This window comes from Pyrgilauda ruficollis, unplaced genomic scaffold (assembly GCF_017590135.1).
Source record: "Pyrgilauda ruficollis isolate IOZ18807 unplaced genomic scaffold, ASM1759013v1 scaffold60, whole genome shotgun sequence".
NCBI classification, from domain to species: domain Eukaryota; kingdom Metazoa; phylum Chordata; class Aves; order Passeriformes; family Passeridae; genus Pyrgilauda; species Pyrgilauda ruficollis.
In genome coordinates, this window is record NW_024527711.1 from 2934765 (window position 1) to 2956134 (window position 21370).

At 39.5% G+C, this 21370-nt stretch overlaps 1 protein-coding gene across 1 annotated transcript; it reads left to right on the forward strand.

Annotated features, from left to right (window-relative positions):
* The first annotated feature begins 2272 nt into the window (after positions 1–2272).
* On the forward strand, positions 2273–19845 carry EED (embryonic ectoderm development). Its single transcript, XM_041483691.1, has 12 exons — positions 2273–2762; positions 5542–5694; positions 10985–11077; positions 12002–12067; positions 12763–12888; positions 13007–13088; positions 14680–14771; positions 15663–15796; positions 16868–16973; positions 17746–17904; positions 18340–18413; positions 19517–19845. The coding sequence occupies exons 1-12, from the start codon at positions 2283–2285 to the stop codon at positions 19641–19643; spliced, it is 1692 nt and encodes a 563-aa protein (XP_041339625.1). The 5' UTR covers positions 2273–2282; the 3' UTR covers positions 19644–19845.
* Positions 19846–21370: the final 1525 nt, after the last annotated feature.

Here is a 21370-nt window from a genome sequence, read left to right on the forward strand (position 1 = left end):
AAAGGAAGGCTGAGGAACATATGGATCTGCTGCTCCATGGAGCAGGGGGCAGACACAGTCACAAAGGACATGGACGACGCAAAGGACACAAATTGAAACATGTGAATTTCTGACTAATTACAACTTTAAAAAATTATTACCATGAGGATAATTAAACACTGAACACGGAAGACCACAGTGGCTGCAAAATATCTTATGTTGAAGGAATTTGTAACTGGACTCAAGGAAGCCTTGAGGAACTGACTTTAGCTGGCCCTACTTTGAGCAGGAGTCAGACATTATGAGCTTTGGAGGTTCCTTCCAACCTCCAGGATCCCATGATTCTGTGAAGAAGCTTACCTGATAGAGAATGAATGAAAAGTGTGAGACTGATTTACTTTCAACCCATATATATAAAAAGTATTCAATGTCTCTGAATCATCCAGAAATATTGTGGTATGTATTAAAAAAGAAAACAACAATCCAACACCAGACTGTCTATTAAGACCCCATGTCTTCGATACATTCCAGAGGTTTTTTTTGACATTTATTATTGCAATCCTATAAGAATTCATATTTGGCAGAGTCTTTCCATATATATTAAATCCAGCCTCCCAAGTACCCACCATGTGTTTTTAAAGTACCATTAAATCACTACTTAAAACTGACTGCAGATTTAAAAGAAAAAAATTTCTTGTTCTCCTGTTTTCCTCTATATACTATATCAGGAACCCTATTGCTTCTTAGTTAATATGTGTATGGTATATATATAGCAGTGTTATACTAATTAAACAAATAATGAAATATAATATATTTTTTCATAGTACCCCTCTGGGATATAAGAAAAGCTTCTCACATAGCACTGTTGAGAAACTGAGGCAGAGAAAAGCATGGAGGCTTTCCAAAGAGAATCTCAGCAGAGCACAAATTGGAGCAAATTCCCTGAACTTTCAAGCTTGTGTTTAGCCACACAACTAATTCTTTAAATAGAAGCTACATGACATGTACTATAACATTTGGAAACTGGGCTCCCTTGGTACACCAGCCTTTCATGTCTTTCAAGAAAGCGAAAGAAAAACAAGTGGTTTAGACTAAAAAGTGTCTCCAGAGGGAAGCAGAGCTACCACCTTGGGAGGAAGCTATCACCTTTTCCCCAGCATCTAGAAGATAGGAGAAGGCACAGCCCTGCTGGGACGCAGCCCTTTGCAAGGCAGATGAACTGACTGACTCTGGGAGCGGTGAGGAACCTTTCTGCATGCTGGCCATGAAGCACAGGCCAGCTGAGGCTTCCACTTTCCTCGTGAGCTGGTGAAACGTGGTGGAGTTGAACGTGCAGCTCGGCTGGCCGTCTGGAGCACCTCAGCTGACAGCTGCAGGACAAAGGGGAGCTGTCTTCTCCCCAGCAGCTCTAGGGCACCCACAGGGAGAAGTCCAAAATTCTCTCTGCTGAAAACTTTGTGCCTGCCCTTCTTTCAACAAATCTGCAGCGCAGTCGTGATTTAGTCTTAATTACAAGACACCAGTCTAAAAAAATCCTGCTGTATTTTAGAAACAAGCCTGTATATTTTCCCACAAACACTTCCAACAAAACCTCAATCTTACAGCACAGACCTACGCAGGGCTTTTACCTGCAAACTACCACCTTTTGCTGTATGTTGTGTAATGCTTCATTGAAGCCTACAGTTCTGCAGAACTCAGACTGTTTATTGCTAAAAACACTACATAACACACACCATTTGAAGTATATATCTTCCTCTTTATCTCCGAAGTTCATGTAAGATTAAGTTTCATATACAAGGCACCGCTCACTTCCGTCACTGTCCTCAAAGCTTTTTTGAGACTGGAATGTCTCCCTCAGGGAGAAAAGACTTGTTTCTGCCTCTACAAGAATAGCAGATAAGATGCTGTGCCTGTGGGCAGATTACTTTTCCCCCTTGTTAGAAGTTGGGGGTTTTTTCCTTTTTTTTTTTTTTTTTTTTTTTTTTTTTTTTTTTTTTTTTTTTTTTTTTAATTTTTTGACTTTTCTTAATTTTTATGACTCTGGGACCTGTGGTTTCCGAATAAATAAATGAACAAACAAAAACCTGCAAGTGAATTGTTTGATTTATAGCTGCAGAAGGAGCTTGCCGGAGATTACAGAAGAAGGAAGCAGAGAAGAGCCTGTCTTTCTTATGCGGAAACGCTATTTGCAGACTGAAGGATTTTTGTGGAGTAAGAGAACACCAAAAAAAAAAAAAAAAAAAAAAAACAAGCCCCAGCAAACTCTCAAACTCCTCTTTGGGCGCAAGAAAAGATGGGCAGAGATGTCGCTCACACCCGCGGCGAAAGGGGCTGTTTGTTTCTCCACCACACGCGTGCTCGGGCTACAGCAAGGCAAAGGCCACCGCGCTGTGACACGCGGGCGGATTCTCGGCCGCGCCCCCCGAGACAAGCGGGGTCCCCGCCGCCCGCTGAGGCCCCGGGGCGGCGGGCAGGGCGCTTTTCCAGGAGCGGGCAGGGCACTTTTCCAGGAGCGGGCAGGCCGCTTTTCCAGCGGCGGGAAAGGCGCTGCTCCGCCGGCCCGGCCGCCCCGGCACAGGCAGCGCGGCCGCTTTACGGCACAGCCGTTCTGGCCTCCCGTCCGCGCTTTGCGGCTGCGTGGCTGTGGGTGGGGGGCGGGAAAGATGTCTGAGCGGGGAGAAGCCCCGGCGGCGGCGGCACCGGCGGGAGAGATGCCGGCGAAGAAGCAGAAGCTGAGCAGCGACGAGAACAGTAACCCCGGGGACCTGTCCGGCGACGAGAACGTGAGGCGAGGGGGAGGCGGCACGGGTGGGGGGCTGGTGTGGGGGGAGCGCGCGCGCGCGGCGGGCGCGGGGCCTCGCGCCGGGGGCGGGCGGGAGCGCGGAGGGAGGAGGGGCCGCCCCCACCCGGCCCGGCGGGAGCCGCCGTGAGGGGACATCGCCCACCGGGAACCCGTGTGCCCCGGACGGGAGGCGGGATGAGGGGGGAGGGGGAGAAGAGGGTCTCAGCCCAGCCGTCTCGGCTCGGTGGCCGCCGGAGGGAGGCCCCGCTGGGAGAGGGTCTGGGGGAGAGAGTCCCGCTTTGCCTCCACGTGGGTGAAGGTGGATTTGAGGCCCAAACTGCGAGCGGGCTCTGTCTCAAACTCTGCTTCAAACCGCCAGACTTTTTAAAAAAAAAAAAAATTCCGTGCGAACCAGCAGCATTTTCCATCTTTCTTGCAGTTTTGCATTGTGTGTCTTCACTGTCACGTTGTAGAGTAACATGCAGCAGCACAAGTTTATGTGTGCAGCCTTTTGGTGAATGAGAAGTAGGAGATGTGCTCGTAGGCTACTATGAGCAGAAGGCAGCAAGGATGGGGTCTGTAATCTCTAGGTTAGGTGAAATTCTAGTGTTCAGAGCAAAGGTAATGTGAGTGATGTAGAATAACTTTATACCTGAAAGGTAAACTTAACCTGAGGTATTGAGCACGCACTTTATGTAGCTGCTGGTGTGGAGAGGGGTTGTGTAGTTACTGTGTGTGTGTTTTGTAGTGTGTGGAAGTTTCTTTCTGCACTTATCCAGCAAGGACCACATCCTCCACAACCTTTGGAAGTGGTGCCTGTGAGGAGACAGGCAGGTTTGAGATGTTCCACACTGCTGCTCTTGGGGTTTTTTTTTTCATAGCTCAGCAGCATTTGTGGCTCCAAGTGTAATTTGGTGACAGGCGTTCAGGCTTAATTTGTTGTCAGTATTAGGCTATCACTGAGCATGGAATAGGTTGCCCCATCCCTGGAGGTGTTTAAAGCCAAGCTGGATGTGGCTCTACACAGCTTGGTCTAGTGAAAGGTATCCCTGCCCATGGCAGTGGCTTAGACGATCTTTAAGGTCCCTTCCGTCACAAACCATTATGATTTTACAGTTCCCTGAATCTCTGTTGGTTGCCTCAGTGGTGAAGGGATTCCTTTTTCAAGAGTTTGTTACTGGACTCCACTACTCCTGCAAGATGGGGGAGTCTGTTTAAAAATTGACATAATGGTGTTGATTTGGAGAAAGGGTTTATTTTGCTCTGCAGGTGTCCTGTGTGCAGGTTTGTTGTGAAGGTTATGTGGTGGTTGCAGATACCTGGTGAAGTTGCACCACACCAGCTGCCCGGTGTTCTCACGTTGGCTGTATCTGTCTAGTCCAGAGAAAACCTCAGTCTTGTCAAGTATTAAAATTCTGGCAAGTGCACTTGAAAGATGAGAATTTGGCAAACTCTGAAGTGTTTTTAGGGTAAAGGAGAAGAAACAGGAAAACTTAAAAATTGTTAAATTTGGTTATGAATATTTATGTAGGGTTGGCTCTTTTAGGGGTTCAGTGTGAAGGGAATGACTCCAGATTTGGGCAGTACACTTACAGGGTTGTGTGGTATCTTTCCTCCTTTTTGTCCTCTGAATGTCCTGTTTTTCAGAGTTGTTGGGCGAAGACTAGTACACCTGTTCAGCCTTCTGATAATACAGACATGAAACTGGCACAAAGAATGAATGCTTGGTGGAAATTGGTGTATTAATGTTTGTAGTTGACCTCATTCCATATTCCTAGTGCAGTTCCTAATGCAGCTTCCTGAATCTCCTGCAGTGACAGGCTGTTATCTGCTTCTGTCTCCCTTAGTTCAGCTCCAGAATTTACCTGGCTTGGGATGAGTTGTTTTCCTCCCACTAGTCTGGAAAATGAATGGAATATCTTGCCAGAAAAATTGGGAAAAGTTGATTTTTAACTAGCTGAACGCACTCATACGGAAGCATGGAGTTGGCAGGTGAAGGTGAAGTGCTCTGTGACGGGTGATGCAGGGAAATGTCCTTTTAAACAGTGCCCTGCAGTCAGACCACACAGGAAATTGTAGTTTCTGCTGATTGTCCAAAGCTGATGTAAAATCTCTCAGTGGCTGGATGGGGTGTTTTGTGTATCCCTTTTTTTCTCAATTTTCCCCATTCTTATCTTATGCTGGTGTTTGGAGGGCCAGTTGGATTAGTTAGCTGATCAGAAGTTAGCTTTTAGTGGAAACAAGTAAGTGTCTGTGGGAAAGAGCGGGAGGGAGAGGAGGGACTTTGTCTTCTGATGTTGCTGCTGACCCGCTGCAGAACCGTGCTGTGAGTGGTGCTGCTGAGGGTGTAGAGAAGGCTCAGAATGGCTCGGTTCTTGGTAAGGTCAAGCCTCATGTTTTTACACAAACAACTCTTCTTCAGTAGTTCAGAAGTACTCATTTCATCTGGATCAAAGATGTTTTCTAGGGGAAGCAGCTGCTTTATCTCTAGACATTTTCTCAAGAGCAGTTACCAATATTCTGGAGAAACGTCACTAGATCACAGTTCATATCTCTCCCTCTTGGATTAGTCCTCATGTGATTCATGTTCTGTTTCTAGAGGGGAATGCTATTATGCTGGCATTAGATTTAAAGACATGAATCTAAATAACACCAAGTTCTGGGAGATCTGTTCTTATGAACGACAAAAAGTGAAAAGGCCAAGTGCTGCAAGATTAGTTGAATTTATACAGCAGTTACGATCTCTCTGTGACATTCTATATAATTTGGAATGTTTTCAGGATGATGCTGTTAGTATTGAAAGCGGTACTAACACCGAGCGCCCTGATACGCCAACAAACACTCCTAATGCTCCAGGCAGAAAAAGCTGGGGGAAAGGAAAATGGAAGTCGAAGAAGTGCAAATATTCCTTCAAATGTGTAAATAGCCTAAAGGTATGTATGTGTGAGCTTCGGGGAATGCTGGGCATCACTTACTGGCAGCAGTGTTAATGTTGGCTGTGAGACAGCATCAAGCTAGATAATTTTAAATATCTTTAAGCAATTATGCTCCCTGCTGGTTTGAAGCAGTTACCTTTCTTGCTTGGAATAGCCAAAGTTTTGAAGAAAAAGGATACTAAGAAATAGGAAACAGTATATAGTGCTGCAATTAACCTTGTACAGTTTGCAAAGTTTTGTGTGATGCTATGATTATGTATTTCATTGAAGCTGTAGATGCTAGATATTTATATAAGAAGTCAGATAAACAAATTGAACTAAAACAAAACCTGTGACAATTCCATGCAAAGCACAGAACCTGCACAGGTTTCTCTGTGTGTTGAAAAAAACTCTGAACAAATCAACCCAACAATGTTAGAGTAACTTTTTCCTCACACTTAACCAGATGAGGTATTTTCTGTCCTCTGGCAGTATCATAACTACTGTGTAGTGCAATTTGGTTAATTTCTTGTGAGTGTTGGGACCATGTGTTAGCACCTGATTCAAGCAGTACGTATCTTCCCCTGTAATGCCTGATGGTTTTAAGAGATGTGGATTCATGGTCTTTACTCCCTGTTCTGCTGTTTTACCATAGTGCTGTTTCCTTTGCACTGGTGACAGACTGTGGTGGACTGAACGAGTTTTCTCATTCATGACTATTTTACTCTGTCAGGATGTTCTTCTTTTTTTCATTCCTCAGACTTGTGTGAGATATTTATGTGGCAAGATGGGAGTTACAGCAAAGTGTGAGGATATGTGTAGCTCAGCAGTGGATATTTTCTGCAGAATTGCTCTAAGAGTATTTTTTCATTCCCCCCATGCTTAACTGTGGAGCTGTGCTGATGTGGCTCCTTCTCTGAACTTTGTCTTCAGGCTGCCCTAGTGAAACACTGGGGTACCTGAGTGGGAGGGGATAAAAGGTTTGGAGTATGGAAACCTTCTAAAGGAGCTTTGCCAGTGGAGAAATTGTGATACAAAGTTACACTGACAAAAGTATCTGGGAAACAAATTGATCTTATTGTGTTCTTGAAGTATAAAAATTGCCTCCAGGCCTTTGAGGGTGTAGGAGGAGGGAAGTTGTTTCATTTCACCAAGGTAGGCAGCAGTTCCTGTGATTCGTGTGAATCGCCCCCACGGATGGTGCTATTTGCACCTTCAAGTTATGCTTCAAACAGACACGGGTCTTTGGACACCCAAACTTTTAACGAGTTCTGAGCTTTGTTACTCATACTTGTTTTCAGTCTGCAGACAAAAAGGGTTAGTACTTTCCAAGTGTCTTCTGGGAAAACAAAACATTCCCTCACCCCAATGTCAATCCAGACCCCCCTGTAGGGTGATCCAGAAGACCAAGCTATGAAACTAAGTAATCCCTGACTTCCTTGGATTTGGATCAGGGCTGGGAACAGATTCCTGTGCAAGTGGAATCAAGCTGTGAGGGAGTAAATGTAGCATTTCAATTAAGTGGGGTATTTTTATTAGCTTTTTCCCCATTCCTCTTTGGTCTGAAATTAAAGGTAATAATAAGAAATGTGCATGTTAAGACGAAGACCTAAGTAGCAGCCAAATTTGGTTTTTTTACTTCATGATTGAGGAAGCCTCTCTTCTTTTCCTTTTCCCTTTCTTCCATACTAACTTTGCAGATACTCTGGAGAAAACTCTAATGATTGAATGTTGTATGTGGGTTTAGAAAGACACTTGTGACTCTGAGTACCATGTAATATATCCCCTAGTTTATATGTCTTGGAACTATGCTTTAAGATGCCGGTATTGAAGTTAATAAAGGGTCTCCATGATTAAAAGATCATAGAAATTAATATTCTTTAGGGTGTATAAATTACGTGTTTTTCCACTTTCGTACTTTTGGTTTTCCCCTCTTATTTTGTTTTTTAGCTTTTTCCTTGGGGAAACAAATATGACCATTACTGTCTGCTTTGAGTGTTAAACGATTATGACTCAGCCTGAAGAACTCAGTGCTTGCTAAATATGTGTTCTAAACACTACTTTGGGAGTTATTTTGAATGAAATTTAAGTGTCGGAAAAACAAAAATACAACTTGGAAAATGTCAGGAAATAAAAAGCTTCCTTTTTTCTTTATGGAGTAGTAAGTTACTTGTAAGATGTACTGAAAAATCTTTGCTTTCTGTGGGCTGAATGGAAATAGAGTTTGTAAATGAGCATATACAGCTAACACAGCTAGCACAGTTGCACATCCTCATATATACATATATATTTTGCTGATAGATCTTTCGACAGAAAACTGTGTATATTTTGCTTTGTTGTGCCCCCTTTAAAGCAAGGCAATTATTTTCCCTACCCTTTACTTCTGCTTAGGGTGTGTGCTTAAGTTGTAAGCAGCCCTGTATTGTCTCAGCTTCTACTTGCTGTCCCCTGACCTGGGAACAGTATGCAATGCCATGCAGAATTCTAGCTTGTTGGCGTGTAATGGCAACTAAATGTAACTAAACCCTCTGCCCACAATGGCTTACTTCCACTTCTGGGAACTGGAAATGCACATGTGGGTTGTTGGTTCCCCGCTGGCAGTGTGGGTGACACAGATTAAAAGGCATTCATGCAGGTGATTATTTTTGCCATCATAATGATTTCACTGCTTTCTGTCTAAAACCAGGTCTGATCTTACTTTTTGATTGAACCCAAGTTGGTGTTTAGTGAGTAAGGGTGGAACTCGCCAGTGATTGTTTATTTATTTGCTTCTGTAGCAATAGGTCTGTTTTCTTCTCTGCCTTCTTTCTCTAGTGCATGAAGAACCTGGGTACTTTGGATTTTGTGCCCTTTATTCATAGCAGAGACAAGATGGCATTTCACAATTTTACTTTTGGACGAGTATCTGGGTCACTTCTGTCTGTACAAACCAGTGTCAGATTTGTGTCACATACTTGGCATCTGAGCATAGCCATCCTGTACGGCACCTAGAAGTACAATGTTTTGTAAAACCTCCTTCATTGTTTAGCACTTGGGTCAAAAATTAGAGCAGACAAGTATTTTCGAAATAGCTGTGTGCTGTCTCTGACCACCGGGGATGTTGGGAGTTTAAATAGGAGCAGAGCTTCTGCAGATACCCTGGTATCTTCCTGCAAGAGCCTCTGCTTGGCTGCTTCATCCATTAAACGCCAGCAAAACTGCAATATATACAGCCAGGCTCCTGGAGAGTGTAGCACTTGGTGTGAGAAATGTAGTGTGGGTCAAGTAAGTAGACTAAAGACATTTGTCTTGCAGAGTAATTTTTTCCAGGGAAATAGATTTTCTTTGCAAAGGCTTGCAAAATACTTTAGGTAGGTACTCAAATAAAAAAATATGGAAACAGTATAGCACTGTGTGATGTATCTCTACTTATCACCTTACTCTGGGTCCTACCTAGAAAATAAGAAACTTATTGCAACTTATATAAAATCTGGGTCCTACCTAGAAAATCAGAAACTTATTGCAACTGGAAAAATATCCTATCTTGAGGGCAAAAAACATACTGCTTTTCACTTTCTGTATTTTGTTAAATTTATCAGAAGCAGGGCATATAACAGAGAACAAGCTTGTTCCAGAAAAACAAATGCAAAACCTGCTAATATATGTCTGTAATAAAGCCCTGGGAACCCATGCATTTTACCTGTATTATCTTCATGTGATATGTCAGAAGCACTCACTCTTCAGCAGCAGGAACTCCTTCAAGTAGAAATTTGAAACCAAGTTATTATTAGTGAAAAAACTTTATTAAGCATTTTCAATTTGATCTCTCACAAACAAGACTTAAATACAGTCAAAATTTAAGGCTGCCAAGTAAAATTAATAAATTTATTGCTGAAAAGTAAAATTAATAAATGTATTGCACACAAAAAGCCATGTGTATGCAATATTATGGCTTATGGTTTTCCTCATTCTTCATTTCTAGTTCTACTCTAACACTTTACAAATACTGAATACCTGCTTTTTCCTTCTGTCCTGGGGTTACTAAGACCCCTGCTACTTTTCCCTTTCTTAATATCCTATATCCCTCATCTCATATAGCCATTAGTTTGTGCTTTTGTGTTATGATGGGTAATGCTTTGAGTTAAGCTTTGCACAATTCTTTTTAATCTGTATTGAGCTTTGAAAGTTGTTACCTCTCTTAAGAACTGCAGGAGGGCCTTAATCTCTGAAAGATTTTCTGCTTTCTCTTTCTAGCTCTTCTACTTATTTCTGTTAATAACAGATACTGCCTTTCTCAGTAAATAATGCTATTTAAAATTTTTCCAGACTTCCTTTACTTTTGTTTTTCTAAGGAATGTTAGACTCCCTACTCACACCCCCTCCTTGAATTTATTCTTTGGTTTTGGATAGGCCAGAGCTGCCAGGGCTGGTACTTCTCGTGTTGTCTCTGAAGTGCTGCCATTTGAAGGCTGCTGAACAGCCATCATGAGACACTTCCTTCCTGCCTGCACTGTCCCAGACAGTCCCCTGTGGGGAGGCACTTTAATGAACATTATTCTTGCTGAAAACATCCTGTCAGGACAGGCCAAAATACTGTTATCAATTATTAACAAGCACCACCATATTCATCACAATTCATAAACATACCTCGTTTTTTTTCTCTCGAACTGATGTAAGTTGTATAAAAATAATACTTGGCATTTCTCTGGTAACTATTTGTAAAGGCAGTCTGAAAACATTTTGTAGACATGAACTTTGTAGCAGTATTGTGACACACTGGAGAGAGTTCCTTGTGTCTGTGACAAAGTTACAAGACCTAATTGTAATGTAATAGTTAAATGTGATGCTTCTCCACCCTTATACCAATATAATTCTTCTCTCTCCTTCCCTGTGAAGTTACTTATCCCTTGTGTATAAGTAATTGGGATAGAAAATGTGTAGAAATATGACCTTAGGTGCAGAGGTTGCCTTACTGAAAATTGTAAACCAAAATACTAGAGCTGGAAATACAACTTGGGAGTTCTGCCAGCTTCTAGGCATAACTGAGACAACAGTTCTTCCCATTTACTTTTTCAAAGGTTGGTGGAGAAAGAAAAGGGAGGGGTGTGTTTGTCAGAATATTCCTTTAACCTCCCTTTAAGACAGCCAAGTTAAAATGTGGTGTTACAAAACTATGATTGTTAACTGTTCACTGTCTAAAATTATACTGGCTGTGAATCCATTAGTTTGAGGAGGGAAACTTGTCAGTGAAACTGTTGAATTTCACAGCAATGATATACCTATGGGTTTGGTTGGATTTTTTATCTCTAAACTTGCTTTACATGTATAGGAGGACCATGGCCAGCCTCTGTTTGGAGTCCAGTTTAACTGGCACAGTAAAGAAGGTGATCCTCTTGTTTTTGCCACAGTAGGCAGCAACAGAGTGAGTAATCCGTTTTTCATCATACGCCCTTCTGTGTGGTTCTGCATGCATTCCTGTTTTCAAGCAATCCCTTTACCTGTGTTTGGTATGGACACGCAATACTTAATATAAACAGATGTATTTCTAAGATATGTAGCATCTGTTATCTGGGAGAGCTGCATCCTTTGGATTGTTCTATGAAGTCATCTTAGCTATTTGGTGATTAAGCTATGTAGTAAAGAAAAAAGTCCTACAGTAATATGCATATGGGATAAGGAAAGGAGGTGTACAAATGTATCTTCTCAATAAAGTTACTCTTCATAAATATTGTTATCTAAAAGTACTGTACGCATATATATATACAGGATGAGAACTGCCTGCAACAGTGGCTGGCTTATGCCAGCCAGCTCAGTAGCTAAATTCATGGTCTGTGTGGAGGGAATTTATAGACTTCCTCTGAACAATGTTTGATGTCATTTCAGTCTTGAAAATAACCCCTGAGAAGTGCGTTTTATGCAAGTGTTGTGAATAAATAAGAAGTGTTTTATTTCTAGGTTTGTTCTGCCTGGCAAGTCACCAGAAACACTTACGTTTAAGCAAGGTATCAATGACTCATTACAAGACCAAGTCAAATTAGAGATAACTGCAGTAATTAATTCTAACAAGGGTTTATCTTACTAAGGCAATTCAAATAATAGTCTTCAATATCTGAAAAGGACAGCTGACAAGTCCTGGAATGGTGCTTTACTGAAACTGCGGTGGGCATTCTTTTATCAAACCATTCACCTGGTAAACAAATGGATGATGGATGAAATCTAAACCATAAAGGCACTCTACCTCTCCCCACCAGGCAGTCAATAGATGGGAGCGTGTGATTTCCTTTTGAAATGTCCCAACTAAGCAGCAGTCTCTCTCACTTACTTATTTTTGGTTTGTTTTCTCCAGGTTACTTTATATGAATGTCATTCCCAAGGAGAAATACGTCTGTTGCAGTCTTACGTGGATGCTGATGTATCCTTTTAAGTTAAATACCCGCGTGTTTGCTTCTTCTTTATGAAAAATCAAGAGGCTTTGGAGGAAAAACCATGCAAATGTTTTGTCTGTGATTTAATACTTTGCTCATGTGGTGCATTCTTTATGTTAGGTCCAAGTCTTGCCTCTTTCCCACATCCTAGAATCCCTCCTTTTGAAAAAATGTTAAAAATGTAGACTCAGGGACCAGACTCTATTAAAAATATCTGAAAACTAGTTCTCCATCAGTTTAATCTTCCCAACACTAATATTTGTATAATGTTTCCCTGCTTTACAGTGGTCTCAGTTTCCCTGTGAATTGGAACTGGGTTTAAAGCCTAAGAATGGTGTTTCGTTCTCTGAAGCATTAGTAATTTGTGTTGATCATTTGCAATATACCAGTCATTAACTTGTGAACTCGGTCGTGATTCATTATTCCCAATCAAAGGTGATGCCATGAAAGAGAAGGTCTTCCTTTTCTGTTATGGAATAGAAGTGAGCTACTGTAGAAAAGGTGATGTTGCTGATATCTGCAGGTGTATAATTGAATGTTTGTATTTTTCTTATGGGGTTCAGAAGAGACTCCTGGGCACTTGGATAAAATAGCCGCAGGTTTGTTTAAAATGAAATGTTGTTTAGAAAAAGAAAAAAAAATCTCCTGTTTGTTCTGTGATCCTTAACTTGAGGTATTGTAGGCAGATGAAAATTTCTATACCTGTGCATGGACATATGATAGCAATACAAGCCATCCTCTTCTGGCTGTGGCAGGATCCAGGGGTATTATTAGGATAATTAATCCTATTACAATGCAGTGCATAAAGGTGAGTGTTCAGAACTTTGAGATACAGCTTGTGTTTCAGTAAGGCATCACACTTTTTTCTTCTAAGTACATGTAAACATGAGGGGAAATGGTAACTTGGTCTCTGAATTCTATCCCAGCACTACGTGGGCCATGGAAATGCAATTAATGAACTGAAATTCCATCCAAGAGATCCAAATCTTCTTTTATCTGTAAGCAAAGGTGAGGACAAACCTCTGTTGTTTTTGTATAAAAATGTTGTTTTTGTATAAAGATACTTTGGATTGGAGTTTGGTCTTGAATATGGCCAAAAACCTTACTGATTTTTTTTTTTTTTTTGTGAATGGCACTGAACAAGTTCACTTAGAAAGTTGAGAGTAAATCATGCTTTTACATAGCTATATATTTTATACTTTACTAAATCCATGGCCTACAACCATAACTCCAGCTATGGTGTCAAGGGATTGTAAGTAGTGCTGCTTTTTAGGTAAGAAAAATCCTGAGCCTTGGGTTTGCTCTTTGCTTTCTGACAGTTGAATTTAAATTTTTCAGTTGTTGAATCACGTTGCCATCTAGTGGGGATCTCTTAACATTGTAGACAGCATTCACCATCCTGTTCATGAGGAAAAACGTGGATTGTCTGTTGCTTGGGAACTTTAATTGGACTCTGTAAAAAGCATTTTAGTAAAGGAAGTTGTTGGTGTAGTGTCTTATGGGCTTGTCCAGAAAGTTCTAACAGTCACAACTTCCTGATCTTGACTGTTCTGTTAAGTAAGGGAATGATCTGCCACAAGGAGCTAGCCTCTAGGAATTTTTTAGTTGGAAACATTCACTTAAGGGGAGTTTTGACTTCAGTATATTTGAACTTCCTGATGAAGCTACATGAGAACAGGAGTTGGGAAGCTCTCTGATGCTTGCAATGGTCAAGTTGGTGCTGTGGGTCTGTAAACATCCAGTTTCTGTATATTTTTTAGGTTCTCTTTGTAATAATGTTTTGACATCAGCCATAGTACTACAAGTTTTAATATGCTATCTCTGGACCAGGTGCTTTCACTGAGAAGACATGAGCCAGGAGAATATTTGGGCTGTTAGAACTGCTTGGCTGAGTGATTATTAAAAAAAGAGGAAACTATTTGGGACCGCGTGGCCACCTGATTCCCTTCTGGGATTTTGGGTGTTGCTGTAATTCAATGCAATGTACTTGTGGAATCCAAAAGGGAAACACACTAGAGGTTCCCATTTCCAAACAAGAGATACACTAGAAGTTCTTCATGAGAAATTGTTAAAACTTTATTCAAATAAGTGGATTCATCTGATTGACTTCGGAATACATATTTTTTATGTAAACAGTTTTTCCCTTCCTTACTGACTGTGGTTCACCAAGAATAATGTTCTAAAGGTTAAAGAATGGAAAATCACAACTTTTCTGAATGTTGATGTTAGAATGGCAGAAAGGAATTATAGCATTTTTTGATACATAAAATTGTTCTTATGACTGACTAAAAGCATATTTGTCTGAGATCAGACTTTCCTTTGCTTTTTGGATGATCTAAAGATCCAAGCATGTTTTTGCTAGAAACTGTCCCTAGGGGAGGGGGTGGGCACACTTTTTCAATTACAGAATTACTTTTAGCAGTTACTTAGTTATAATAGCAATTTCAGTTAATGCAGTTCTGTTGTTTCTAACAAAAAAAAAAATTAAGTGCTTTTTTGATGTTGACCTAAACACCTGTTACGCAAAGTGATTAAGCTGAAATATATTATTCAAATGTACATATAAAAAGCAGCATGTAATTCTATTTGTTCTTTATAGATCATGCATTGAGACTGTGGAACATCCAGACAGACACGCTGGTTGCAATATTTGGAGGAGTAGAAGGGCACAGGGATGAGGTGTTAAGTGCAGTAAGTGGAAGATCATGGGGCAGTGATTTAGATTCACAAAGCAACTTTTTTTTTTTTTTTTAGTAAGCAACTTTTTGTCCTCTTGTGCACTGTTTAGATATTATAGCTACTTAAAAATAACCACCTGGAAGTGCATAAATACTGTTTTAAGGGGATAGACAACTTTAAATGTCAGGTGGTTTGATTGATGTGGTCACCTCTTACAGACAGGATCTGTGTGTTTCAGTGGCTGATTTACTCAGGGTGCAGCCTAGAATGAGCAAAATAGGGCTCAGTGGGTCTAGAAAGAGTAAAAACATTTCATGATGGTCCCACTTTTGAAGTTCTTGAGTTCTCATCAAGTCAAAGCAGCATAAGCAAATAAACTTGGAGAGGCACAGTAGTGAAGGAAAGAAGTTTTTTGAGTTAAATTGTTTTTCAGTGGCTGTGAACAGACACTGGTACCCAGCAAACATCAACTAGAATAGTTAACTTTTAATATGCTGTTCTTAAGAACTCTTTCCATTCTGTTGTGTGACCTGTTGTGAAAGGTGAGGGGTGCATCTGTAGGAAACCTGACACTGTATTATTCACCCATGTTGTAGCCCTGGAATTCTGCCAAAGTTGCTCCTAGGGAACTCAGTGAAGCAGGAGAACTAGCTCTAGATTCACTCACTGTCAGTGCTGTTGAATATGTCTCTCTTTCTTGAGAGACACTAAATATAATTATTAAGATGCTGTGCTGCTTTGCAGTAAGCTGGATTACATTCTTAGTGTTTTTCTATTTGAAATACTCAGTTGTATTGCATGCTCTGTGCATAAAATTCTGTTTTGGTGGAAATGATGGAATAATATCTGAGTTGATTAATCCAGCATAGGGTGGGAGTGCTCAAAATTATTTTATATACTTAGGATTACGATCTTCTTGGTGAAAAAATCATGTCCTGTGGGATGGATCACTCTCTAAAACTCTGGAGAATCAATTCCAAGAGAATGATTAATGCTATCAAAGAGTCTTATGAGTACAATCCAAACAAAACCAACAGGTATGTAGTCTTCGTCTCCTTGTCTATCAATGGTCCAGGTTAATTCCTTTCCTTATTGGGAGTCTTTGGGTAGTGACATGGATGTTGAATCTCACTAGATGGTGTGTCTTTTTGTTGTTTGCTTCACTGGAATTTTATTGAATTGATTAAAAAAATCCCAATTTTTTTATTTTTAAATATCTCAATTATTTCTTATTTACTAGACTAGAAAATGTCTAGAATTATTATCTTAAAGATTGTATTTCATGCATTTCAAGATGTCAGTATCTTGTCTTCATATCATCTCATCTCAAAATTTCTAGAGGGCAATCAAATCTGTGTAATTAAATGTGACAAATAATCTTATATTGAGTAGTTAATTATTGTGTATTATTTTACTTTGGGGTGGGGAAAAAGCTGTTTACATAGTAGTAACTTTAATTTTCATCATTCTCTGGTTTGATCTCAGATATGAGTAAATTATCAAGTAAACATAGCAATTAGATACAAGATAAATTCTCCTTTATGAAGTTCTTCAACTTTTTGATCTTAACTTCCAGTTAAACCATTGAGAGAATTGAAGAGTCTAAAACACAGTGAACATGTTCAGCAATGAGACTAGCTGTGAAAATACTCTGGCTTTTTTTGGTAATGTTACCAAATATTAAATGATGCTTTTTAGCGTGCTTTTTAAAAAATGATTATTTTTTTTTAAGTGTGCATTTCTATTTAACAATTTGGATGCCGCAGAAGCAGCATCAGGAAGACTGAGCTTTAATTAGTTCTTGAAGTATTTGGTGACAGGCATTGTATTCAGCATCTGAAGGAGTAGTTTTATTCAGCACTATCTCTGCACAGTCTTTTACGTGGGAAACTTAGTGATTTCACTAGGAATGAGGATGAAAACAAGGACTGTTCCTATTACTATTAAAAAGAAAAACAAGCTGCATACAAAGTCTACTTTGTTACAAAACTGTTAAAAAGCAGGGCTTGTTCTTTTAACATTGAAATATTTTAAAACTGGTTATTAAAAATTACACTTGTGCTTCTGTGTTTGTTTTTCTGAACCTCACTCGGCAATTTTCTCCACAGGCCTTTTGTTTCCCAGAAAATTCACTTTCCTGACTTTTCTACAAGAGACATACATAGAAACTATGTTGACTGTGTACGGTGGTTGGGAGACCTAATTCTTTCCAAGGTAATGCTGCAGCTTTTTGAGCTACATTACATTTATTTGTTGGTCCTGAAGGTCCTAAACTTTAGAAATTTTATTAGCGTGTGGGTCTTAGGTTAAATTACTATCTTGTGTCAAACAATTTTGTGGACTGTGCTGGGAATTTTGTTACGTGTCAGGATGTGTCGGTAAGCAGCTTATACTTAAAAAGCAAAATTCTTACTACAGCTGTACTCGGTTACAGGTAAAGAGTTTCTGGCTAACCAGAATCTGCACGGAACATGTGGAAAGGGGACCTCTAGATACTATTTAGGGATCCTGCTAAAGAGTGAGATGAGGAGTAACCATAATGGAGTAACTTTGATTAATGTATTGTGTCCACTAGTAACATTGGCTTGCAGATATTAAAGCAGGCAGTCAACAGTCTTGATGCCAGCAATTGGTGATGGACTGTCCTGTTAGTCAAAAGGATTGGGTAAACAATCCTCAAACCAATGTAAGTTGAAGCTGCTTATGAAATTGTGTTTGAACACATCTGGGTGACTTCATCTGAAGCGGGTGAGGGAGGGCTCCTGCAGTCCCATTACCTGGCAAAGCTGTGAGGGCATCCGGTTGCCAGCGATGGACTGTGATTATTGTTGGTGATGTGGCCGTGATCTAAGGGCAGAGGTGAGATTTTCAGTTCTGCTTTTCATAGTGTCATGGGGGAAGATGTGAAATGAAATGTTTGCTTCTAGTTGGACTGATTCTGCAGTATAAATTACAGGTAGTTTTTCTTTTCATTGTTTCACTCCAGTCTTGTGAAAATGCCATTGTTTGCTGGAAGCCTGGCAAGATGGAAGATGATATAGATAAAATCAAGCCCAGTGAGTCAAACGTGACCATTCTTGGGAGATTTGATTATAGCCAGTGTGACATATGGTACATGAGATTTTCAATGGATTTCTGGCAAAAGGTACGTGTCTGACTTTGCTGTATTTGAAGGTGTGTAGCTTTTCACTGATTACATGTTTATGGGTACAGGAAGGGTCTTGGTTCATGTGATATTTGAGAAACAGAACAGTTGCTATAAGGGACTTTATATGAACCTGCAGGAGCTCCAGATTTTTCATTCTGGGTTCTGCCTGTGGGAAAAAATTCCACAAAATAAATAATAATTTTCCACCAGAAATAAGTTTCCTGATGTCTTCACCCCCTGTCTGCAGAGATTGATGAAATGGAAGAAAGCAGGCAAATTCTAGAGCCTTTCTGACTCCTCCAACAAACTCATTAAGTCATTCATGTTTCAGTGTTCCCACACAGTTTATCAGCTCTAGAGCCTTTATAAAATTCTGATTTTATTCTTTGAGGGAGTATTTTAAACCTCTTTATCCTCTGCTTTCTTTTTAAGATGCTTGCTCTGGGCAATCAGGTTGGCAAACTTTATGTTTGGGATTTAGAAATAGAGGACCCACATAAAGCCAAGTGAGTACTTTATTTTGTTTTTGCTAAGACAGGGAGTGGGGGTACTTCTTTTTCCTTTCTGATTATAGAGAAATTCTTTACAGTACTACTTACTTTCCATTATAACTAGTAGGGAAATAAACATTGTGAGCTCCTGAAGGTCAATGTTTATTATATCTCACTGATTTATAATTTATATTATAATAATGCCAACAGGTCCCAGTTGGATTATGCTGGTTACCATGTGTAGATATAGTAAAAGGCAATTTATTTCTCACAGAGTTTTCGCTAATTGGGCAGAAATTTTGCAAAGCCATTAGGAGAAGATGTACTAGGTGGGTGTAGCACATGACAAAGGTTAGATAGGTGACAGGACTGGAGTAAAAAAGGAGAGTGTAAATGTGAGCTATGAGCACAGTGTGGAGAAAACACTATGGCTTTCCCCTTCCTCACCTGTGCTGCCAGGCAATTTCACAGATGTCTCTTAGATACATATAGGTACATATGTATGTGTGTAAACATACAAATGCAAAAAAACCCTGAACACAAAAAAAGGCCACAAACAAACCCACTCACAAAAAATATTGTATATAAAATGGATATACACTGTATATCATATACTGGATATACACTGTGTATTATAATATACATATACGTAAAATGGATATACACTGTATATTATAAATACTTAATGCATTTTATTTTTATATACCCTATATATTATACGTATCTCGACATATTTATATATAATCCATGTAAATATGTATATATAAATACATTACTGTATGAAATTCCTGGAAGTGCTACAGTCTTTAATCACATGATTCTGATTTTTCATTCCTAACCCTGTGAAATAACACTGATTATGACATCCTAAGTAATGTAATTCAATAAGCTTTCAATCTTTGCTTCAATCAAAATTGGGTGGATGAGAAACAACTGTGGATGAACAGGAAACTGCTTTCCCAAGTCCTCATCTGGAATACAAAATACACCATGAAGGCCATAATCCTGTTGCCTTCAATTCCTCCTAGGTCACATAAATAAGGGATTACTGAAACAGTGCTCCATAAGGTAGTAGGAAGATTTAACATTGCAGTTCAATAATTTTCTTTTCTTTCTAGGTGTACGACTCTTACTCACCCCAAGTGTGTTGCTGCCATCCGACAGACCAGTTTTAGCAGGGATAGCAGTATCCTTATAGCTGTGTGTGATGATGCCAGTATCTGGCGCTGGGACAGATTACGATAAAGTACTTTTTCTTAATTCATAGAAGAAAATATATTTTCAAATTATAATATAGTCTGTTAACATGCTAGTACAGTAGATGCATTTAGTGTAGACTTTCTCGAAGGTTCGGCAGGCTGGAGCTGGACTTAGTGATGTTTACATTCTGTGTATTGTTCTGCTTGAAATTGCTGCTTTTAATAAAAAGAAGTATTTTTGTAAAGTTTTCTGAATTGTCCCTTTTAATTATTTCCCACATTATTTCACTTATGGCCTAGAAAATTTCTTTGTTAGACTTAACACATGAATGTATGTCAACTTACTAGAAATTTGGTATATTTATGCTTGCAGTTGTATTTTGTGCCTTTCAAAAACCTAATGAAGTTTTTATTCAGGGACTACACAAAGGAAATGCTACTCTTAAGAATATAATGTAAATAATTGTTAATTTCTAAAAATATTTTGAACTCATTCTTTAAGTTAGTTGCAGATTGAAATTGATTTAATTTTTAGTAATCTCAAATTGGAATTTGCTTCTCACCATATTTGTTAATGAATAGGGGGAAAAAACATTAATGGCTTTGTTTTGTGGATCACATTGTTCTGTTGTTTGAATTCTGTCTACTTACTGCATTTATCTAAAAGACAGTTTTTGGAAATATATTTTAATTGCCTTTATTGTCAGTATTCCCAAATAGCCTCCTCAATGTTTTCACTTGCCTTAGGAATAATGAATTCTAAATTCAATAATATTTCATATAAGTTTAAAATGTGTGTACAGTTAATAAAAATGAAAGGGGGACTAGATAAGATGGCAGAAATTATTAGCAGTGATAATCTGTGTTCAAAACACTTGCGTGTATCTTCTCAGTAGGTAGCTGAAATGCTCATGGTCTGTGTTAAGAAAGTGATTCAGGACATTGCTCAGTAGCTGTGTGCACCTGAATGAGGAAGAAAGTAAATAACATTTATTGAGGCTGAACTATTTACACGCTTTTTTTCCCTTTCCCTGCCCTTATCCTTCAACATAACATGTTACTGGAGAAGAATGTTTGGAGTTATGATGTAAATACAAGTACACTGTCATTGTCAGTATTATTGTGTCTTTCTGATCAGTACATTAAGTAGTCCTGTCTGTTGCTGACTTCTTAAGTGCATATCTGACTTTTTATCTTTCAGGATATTGCTTTTTTTCTGTTTGTTATAGTTTGGAAAGCTTGTAAATGCTCTGGTTAGATAAACTACCTGTTCAGTTGGAAGTAATATGACTAAACTAGTTTTGGTTTGTGTCTTTGGGAGCTTGAAAAAATGAAGCCCAGAACAACTGACTGACAAGCAGTTTACAAATTTTAATCTGTAATATTTTCCTTTTTCTTTTTTCCTCTTTTAAATCCTTGATCTTACTGCTGGGGAAGTGCAGTAGTATCACAGGTCTGTCCAAAACTAGTGTTTAATTGAGCTGGATTTTGGACCTTTTTTTTCTGCACAAGCCAAATGGCCAGTATAGCCTTTCTTGTGCCCATGAGTGTCTGGTGAAGAGGACATGGTCAGGAAGCCAAGTGTAAAACCAGAATTGGGCAGAACCATGTAGAAGCCTGAGTACTGGAGGGAGGAGACCAAAATTCTTCCAGAATTGAACACAGATCAGCTGAAGAGGGAGACAGGTGAGACTGGAGCTTGGGGAAAGTGTTTAACTTCCTGCATCTACAGAACTGCTTGCATAGTATGAGCCAGTGTTTGCACAACAGCAG

Bases quoted from the DNA above. Each gene is read 5' to 3' on its own strand.
- EED (XM_041483691.1), top strand. From the start codon at position 2,283: ATGTCGCTCACACCCGCGGCGAAAGGGGCTGTTTGTTTCTCCACCACA. The intron at 2,763-5,541 runs GTGAGGCGAGGG...GAATGTTTTCAG, and splicing joins ACCTGTCCGGCGACGAGAAC to GATGATGCTGTTAGTATTGA. The intron at 11,078-12,001 runs GTGAGTAATCCG...TGTTTTCTCCAG, and splicing joins CCACAGTAGGCAGCAACAGA to GTTACTTTATATGAATGTCA.